The sequence below is a fragment of the Buceros rhinoceros genome, unplaced genomic scaffold, assembly GCF_000710305.1.
Source record: "Buceros rhinoceros silvestris isolate BGI_N320 unplaced genomic scaffold, ASM71030v1 scaffold28153, whole genome shotgun sequence".
Lineage (NCBI taxonomy): Eukaryota > Metazoa > Chordata > Aves > Bucerotiformes > Bucerotidae > Buceros > Buceros rhinoceros.
The window spans coordinates 16,290-24,664 of NW_010402276.1; the positions used below are offsets into that span (position 1 = coordinate 16,290).

The window sequence follows — 8,375 nt, forward strand, 5'->3', positions numbered from 1 at the left end:
TAGGGAAATTCTCAAATTATTGCATCAAAATAATATCCAACGACACACAGACTCCTCTTTTCTGAGGGTGTATTCTTTTTCTACAATATTGCTTTACCTTTACTAAAAGGCGATGGATTCCTATCTGTTACCATAAGAAAACTCCAGCCTGAATTTTGAGGTTAGGATTCAAAACACTAATGCACTCAGTAATTTAGGCAACCAACTTCACAGCAGCAGTTCTGTGAGGGCACTCTGGGATGCATACATGCAGAGAAACTATGGTACGTCAACATATTTGAGCCATAGAGACACTGCCTACAATATTTAAACTTACATTCAAGAGCAGACATCTAGTTACACAGATTAAGAAAAGTGACTACTACATACATCTAGATGACGTTTTGCAAAACAGAGCTTCATCCAGAAATGTCAGTATGAAACTCCATCTTCACTGCTGTCAAAGTTAAAACGTATGCCAGGGGCTTAAACATTTTTCTCCAAGTAATTTCAGCCCTTACCTTTAGAAAGAAGCTTTCGGAACTTCTGGGTGGCTGAAAGCTGCTGTTCTGGACTATTGGAGAAAATCATCTCAATCATATCAGAGGTGATGACTGCACTCTAGGATTCAGGTGGAGGAGACAGAATAAGAGTGAGAGAGAGCAAGAGGGAAAACAAATCTATCTTTTTTAATCTATCTTTTTTTCTACCACATTGTTTATAGGTATTTTTCTCGGTTTCTCAGTAGTTTCCGAGGCTGGTGTAACGACCAACAAAAATGAAGCCCAGCCTGATTTTTAAGTAATTGCATACTCTGAATACAGATAAAAACGTGAAGACTGGTGATCAGACTTTTAAGTGAGGACTGCATTTTCCTTAAATCTCTCTGTCATAGCCCAAATCCCTTATCATGTTTCCTTCCAGGGAGAGGACTGTGGTAAAGACACAGGGAGAAAGCAGGAAAGTCTAATGCCCACCAAAAGTTCTTCCTGTACGATGAAATTCCAGCTTGGAAAGGAGTTTAAGGACACATGCAGCTAGACAAGTTAGGTCTAGCAGTGTTTCCAACACCTGGCTAAAAATGGTGCCCCTTGAAGGTCTGCTAACAAAGATTTCCACCAAGCCCCTCTTTACTTTGTAAAGTGCAGTAACACATTGCCTGGTTTGTATTTTTATGTTTCAAGCATTATGATTTTCAGATTAAAAAAACCCAACAACTCTGGGCAACAGTTAATAGAATCATTGATAATCAAGAACATCAAAACCAGGAAATAATCAGCCTGCCTGGAACAATGACATTTTATTTCATTTTCTTGAAAGCATATCCACTGAGCAACCACTCACTCATAACATTTTTCTCTCAGGTAATCTGTTTCAAGGCTGTTCACCAAGACAGCTGTTCAAGAGCTGACCACAAGCTCTTTGAATGCCATTTTCCACATTCTTCTGGAATTCCATTCCCCTCAAGTCGCTGCACAACAGGCCTGCCCAATTTCAACAAACACTGTATTCCTTTTCGGTCACTTACAGAAGTCATCTCCATGTTGTTCATCTGAGCCTCATGGAAGCCACCATCTGACATCACTTCCTCTTCCGCTTCTTCCTCAGCTGTTGCAACATTTCGGCGTTTAAACAACTGAAGAGAGAAAGTATTTAGTATGTATTGTATAGCCAATATATACACAGCACCTCATGTTAGAATAAAATAAAAATGACATATGCTATCACCTGAAGGAAGCTAGTATACTGGTTACAGGATTCCTCATGACTGTAAATGGGGAAAGTTTAGTCAATGGAGTAAATGAACACAGCAATATGCTAAAACTTTGGTTTCCAGCCTTTGTGAAAAATTCTCACCAATATTCCCTTCTCTTCTTTACAATCCAGCTTCAGCTATAAACTACCTATAGCTTCTAGAAAGTTGCTTTCTTGCAGAGGATGCTGGGGCTCAGAGATCTGAAAAACTGCTGTGTATAACAGAACTTTGTAAAACACCTACAAAGCTGGGAAAATTGATTTACAGTGACAAAGAGAGGGCTTTGGAGGATGATAACACGGGATTGATTGTACCGAGATGAGCAGAATTTGGTTGCTACCTACCACTTAGAGAAGGTACCCAGTTTGAGATGTCATAAGAACTAGAGAGGTTACAGCTTCTCTCCTTAATCCAGATGTCTCATTGGAAGAAAAATTAGCATTGACAAGATGGCTCTGGGGGAGTTGCTTGGCCTGTCGAGTTCAGGAAGCAAGACTCCAGCACTGAGCCACGTCAGATTTGCACCACTGCAGACAAGCAAGACAGAGCCCCAGGGCTCTGGCACAGACCTGCTGTTACGCTTCTTTCCAGAAGAGGTGGGGAAGAAACACTATGCAAAACTGCTAAGTCTACAGCAACCATAGGTCAGTGATAGGCATCTGTAACGCTATTCCTTCTAAGCTGCTATATGATGTGACCACTGAAGCCCAACAAACATGTGCTCAAATACAATCTTAAACCAAAAATTATATATTGCCAAGTTACGTGAAAATTCAGAGACCTGAGGTTGGTTTTGTTCAGATTAAAAAAAGCCAAACCAATACAAATCCCCCAAAACCAGGGACTTTAAAAAAACTTCAATGGGATATGTGCCAAATACATAAAATAGAAGTACCTGTACAAGGTCTGAAATTGTAGAGCTGCAGACTCTGCTTGCAACTCCATTTCTGCTCCACTGTTAGTCCAGCTAGGATTAACAATTTTCCTTAACAGAAAGGAATACTGCCACACATTTTATTTAGCCAACCTGTGGTAATCAGGTCCAAGGGAGGTCAGTCACAGATAAGAGAGAAAATTACTTATTTTCCTAACTTAATAACAGTTTTACAAATAAGACCAATGGCATTCTGTGCCATCAGTAGTCGGAAACACTACCTGCAGACACTGAGCAAAATCAACAAGAAGTATCGCAAGTCCCTCTCAGAACTCTCCCCTGATTTTCCTTGAACGTGTCTGGCACTGGTACTGTGAAAATGATATTAAACAGAACAGGTCACAGACTTGACCTATCATTCGAAGCACAGGCATATTACTATCTTCATTCTCACTTGAAAAAACTCAAAAAATTATGAAGGCTTCACTATAACTTTGCTTGAAATTGAACCAATCCCTTAAAGCTACCAATGAAGACAACTTAGAACAAGAAGAACTGTTCAGTGCTGCCTGTTTTTATCAGGAGATGGATTTTCATGTCTTGTCACTGCTGCTGTTTCCTGATTAAACCTGCAGAGCACCTCCCACTTTGCAATGTGAATGAAGTAGCAAGCACTAGCAAGTCATGAGCAGGTAGCATTCTTCTCAATTGTTTTGCTTATAACATAATACTACATCCACTACTAAATGTACCAGCTTTATAGACAAAACCATTGATTGCATGAACTTCTGTAAATGCATAAACGAACTGAAATGTAAAACCAGAAAACTGAAAAGAATTGCGCCAACAAATTATTTCTTCCCTCAATAAGATTGTTAGTGCAACTTATAAGGACTTGGTCAGACCCTACTCTCCTCCTATTCCGGCTGCAATGTTTCTTCCATTTCACTCCAGCTTACCACTCTTTAAACAGAGATTAGAGCCACCACAACTCAGGTAGGGAAAAGGGAAAAAACCACTACCAACAAACAAGCCCAAAACAGACAATAAAACCAAAAGAAAAAACCCCAGACTTTCCTCAATCACCGGCAGTGCAAAGTCAGACAACATTGTTCAAATCATCTTTAAACTGCTCTGCCAGTCTTAAACTCGAGTGAATGAGGAGCACTACGTTCTTTAGAGACTGCAGAAGAGGTGGTGAAGACTGCAAATGGCTCTGATTTCAGACTGACTGTGTATGAATTTGGCAGGGCAGGAACAATTAAGAAGGGACTTGGGAGGAGCAAAGAGAGACAGTGCAAGACAAGACTTTTTAAGGACTGGTTGCAGTTATCACAACTGTAGTACAGTACCTGTTCCTCTCTCTTTTGCTTCCGTAGCTGAAGACCCTCTTCCTCTCGCCTGCGACGCATCTCATCAGGGTTTAGAGATTTGTTCTTGTAGCTCTTCAGTCGGAAATTCTCTTTTCCTGAGGTCGTCATGATTCCTTTATAATGCAATTAAAAAAAGACAAGTCAGAAAATTACTATTCAACAACACATCTTTTCATATTGTCTCCATCTCTTAATCTCTGTAGCCACATGCTTCCACCCACCGCCTCCCTACATTCCATCAGCTAATTTCTGACAACTTAGACGGTATAAAGCAAAATTTTGCAGAATTGTCCCTTCAATGTGCCAGTTCTCATCAGACCAACAAACTTTTATTTTACTCTCTGAGGCTGCAGGGTATGAATAAGTGAAATATTTTATTAAGAAAGAACTGAGATCTACAAGACAGAGTAGTATACAGCCTGGGTTAAAAAGAAAACTGCACTAGGAAATCTTAACATTTCTCCACACAGGAAATTAAGCAAACTAATTATACTCCCCTGTCTTCACTCAAAAGTGAAGGGATCTTAGCTGCTTTTTATCTTAATTCACTTGGCAAGTCTGTAAACACTCCAAATCCACATTTTAATTTAATTCAACGCTATCCTGTGTTCTTTCTATCCAGACAAGGCCTAAATTAAAATGAAACGGAGAGAGAAATTTTAAGTGAGGATGGTTTAACCACAGAAAATGCTCACTCCTGCAAAGAAAGCAGTATTATTCTTCCCCTCCTCCCCACCCCCAGCCTCTAATCCTGCCCCTGTTTATGCAGAGGGACCTTTTTCAGTCTATGATTTCCAAGTACTGTCTGCCTTATGTAACTCACTGGATCAGCATTTATAGCTACCCATGACGATTTTCATTTGTACAATGCTGTACTTTCGAGTTACTTAACGTAAAACAATAGCTACAAAACTGTGTGGAAAGACCACCCCTCCTTAAATCAATGGGCTGCGGATCTACTCAGTGCTCTGCTGCTACTTCTCTGCTTACATCCTCCTTTAAATCCAGAACAGGCTGGTAACCAAATTCTAAACATCTCGGTATTTCCACATGGTATCTTCAAACAAATGCAGACTCTCCAACACATTGTAAGTATTTGCAAGTCTGTAACACAAAATTTAGGAAACCACGCTATATAAAAAGTTACTCTACAGGACTTTTAAAGATCAACTTTTCAAATGTCCTAAAGTGTTATACCAAACATGCCACCTACGTAAAATTCCATAAGCACAGAATCACCAGGTGATAAAAGATCTTGTCCGCATTTTTACTTTAAAACGGAGCAACATGAGTGCATAGAGTCTCGACAGCTTAGGCTTCCTATTTAAAATGCACAAAACATATAACTGAGTCTACTTTAACCTCCTCCTTTTTCAGGTAGCGCAAAGAGTTTTAAGAGATTAAAAACACAAAGAAGGTACCCAAATGTGTTTCTTATTAGAATCTCTTCTTAAGTTGCTGCTACCTGACAATTATTTATAAGAAGTCTGATGATCAGAATTGACTTTCACAGAAGACATTTTGGACATCACATCAAGCGTTCCTGTATTTCCCCAAGATTTTTTTAAAAACCCCCACGTGTTAAGGGACACAAAACTACTGTATTTGGTATCAGTCAGTCACAGACTGCACTGAATGCAACATAAAAACTTGAGCATATAGGTAAGTAATTCACAGCCAATTTTTGCTGAAAAGGCTCTTCCTGAAATGGATTTTTCTTAAAACAAAGGTCCTACAAAAAGACAAATCTCAGAATGCCAGAAGTTTCCTACATCATTCTTAACAGCTTAGAGACCCCTTTCTTCCTGTGTTCATATGTCTGACTTTAAAGTGTTCATGTTTCTTGCAATATGCTTGGCAGTAATGCTTTGTTCCTTTTCTTAGTTTAAGTGACTTCTACATGTATACTAAACATACAAGCTATTTGGGGAAGTCCTGGATTTCAACTGGAAAACGAAGTTCAGGCTAACAAATACCGAGAATACAAAATTTCTTTTTTTTTTTCTAAAACATTTTGAAAGAAATATATTTTAGAATTAGCAAAATGAAAAAATTTAGAATGAGAAAAAAACCACCAGATGGACAACCATGAGATAAAAGGACATGCCTAACAGCAAAATGGCTTTGCAGCCGCTCTAGTCAATCTGCCCTTGAACATGAACACAGGCACACACAACAGCCCAGATAAGATCTCAGGCCTTCCATGACAATATTAATAATTTTCCATTTTTGTCTGAAACATGTCTTCTCAAACTCACAAGGTTCTATTTGCCTTTATTTGAGATTTCAGGACTTTGATAGTTCCTGTGGTCCTTTCACATCTTCACTTTCAATCCCTAGAAGTTGTTAATTTAAAGAAATCTTTGATGGGAACATCTTAATTGCTTAATACTGGATTTCACCTCATTTCTATTATGTAGCTGCTCTGTATGATGTTCCATTGTTTCTAAACATCAATGACACCATCCAAGTTCATCTTCACCAAGTTTCCTTAGCATATTCTTCATTGTAACAACTTATGTACCTAGTTTCCCCTCATCTCCCAACTTGTGTATTAATTTCTTTCAATTAATTTTGCTTCTGACTTTAGGGTAGTAGTTTTCATTTTTCCTCAGAGCTCTATTAGCTCTCTCCCATTGTACTTTACACCATCGTTTCATTTATTGAAAATACAAGCACGAGATTTACTTGAGTTCTCTGATTTTACTTCAAACCCTTGACTTAACCTCTTCACAAGAATTGTCTTCTGTTTAGTACACACTTTAAAAGCTTTAGCTGCAACTTTCAGCTATGCTCATTTGCGACTTTCAAGACAGCTCGCTTCGCTTACTAATCCCTTCTACTGTTTTCTGAGTAATCTGTACATTTATAAAATCCTTTCAAAATAGTATATCGTGTTTTAGCAAATTCCTACCAGCAAATGATTGGGAAGACTTTCTTCCATTAAAGGCGAAAAAGGAAGCTCCCTTCACCATTAATGATTTACCAATTCAACTAGCAATGAGTTCAATAATTTATTTCATACTAGCCGCACACTGTTAGTAAACAAACAAAATCCCAACACCATCTCCATTTTACATACCTGTCTAACCTGTATAACCATTAAATCAGAAGTTCTTTTCTAAAAGCAGCTTTTGTAATATCCTCAATATCTCCTAAAATCAATTCTTTCTTTCTTCATTCTTTTACTGCTTCCCCAACTACTGGTGACTACTACTCGATGACCACAGCCAGGACTTCATCTAGCCCGCATCTACTGTTAGCATTTTTAGACCAATTTTGTGAATGCCACAAAATTTTTTGTAGGACTGAAAATATAATACTCCTACGTTAGTATGGATAACTATGTTAGTTATTCAAGGATTGTTTGCTATAGATCTCCTCCTCCATTTTTCAGGATGTAGCCTTTCCCCCAGACTAAACTACAGAGGCAAAACAACTTCAAATTGCCTCACTTGTCTTCAGCAGATTTGTTGTGGCTTAACTGAAAATCTTTCCATGGTCACTTTAAACTCACCCACAGTAATTTCTCCATAGCAAATCACAAAACCTGGATCTTCTCTGCACTATCAAAATTAATGCTACTTCTAGTGAAAAAATCCGTGGAGGTTGTCATGGAAATGTTATACTCATATTTTCTTTCCTAAAGATAGCATAGTGTTTTCCATATTTTTTGCATATTGCCATCTACAGGCAAAAACCTCTGGCTACCTGGTAGAGAAGCTTTCACGGTGTATTCTTTGGGGTTTTGTGCATCACTCAAACCCCATAAGGACATTTTCTCCTCCTCAGTTTGGCTACTGTGAAAAAAATTTTTAGTAAAATTAAAACCACTCCTGAATGTCTGCATTTCCCTCAGGACATAACGATGCCCAAATATTTCGGTCATCAAGACAATTACCCTTCCAAATGTGGATATGTTCTAAGCACTCATTTCTACAAGAAAGGAGACGTACTGCATTTCTCCTTGCTCATCAAGTTAAAAAAATTCAGAGGCACTGGGAAACGCAGAGTCACTTACTGCAATGACCTACCTTGTCCCAAGCAATCATCTAGGTAGGAACAAAAATGAACTCCTTGCCTTCTTAAATCGGGTATCACTAGACTGAAGGGCTTTGCCAGGAGGAATAGCATATGACTAATACTCTTGGATATTCCACATGTCAGGGGTATCCAGATGTAAAAATAAAGGGCTTACAAATCAAGACCTGCACAACCGTGTATATATAATTTGCATGACTGAAACTGAGATTACCAAATACACTGATGATATCAGAGACTATTAGAGACAAACTTTCCTTCTTTGGAATTAGGGGCAGGAATAAGTAAAAAAAAATTTCAGAAGTGTAGACCTGTACAAAAAATTCTACCTTCCAATGGAAATGTATCGGAA

The 8,375-nt window shown here is 38.5% G+C and overlaps 1 protein-coding gene across 1 annotated transcript in view; it reads right to left on the minus strand.

The window, feature by feature from the left end:
• LOC104490324 (importin subunit alpha-5) overlaps positions 1-4,091 on the minus strand; it is an 18,871-nt gene extending 14,780 nt beyond the window's left edge. The window contains exons 1-3 of the mRNA XM_010132594.1: positions 3,962-4,091; positions 1,508-1,615; positions 501-600 (exon numbers count right to left, since the gene is read on the minus strand). Coding sequence (XP_010130896.1) covers positions 501-600; positions 1,508-1,615; positions 3,962-4,090 — 337 coding nt within the window. The 5' untranslated portion in view covers position 4,091. The remainder of the gene's footprint in view (positions 1-500; positions 601-1,507; positions 1,616-3,961) is intronic.
• Between the last annotated feature and the right edge of the window lie 4,284 nt (positions 4,092-8,375).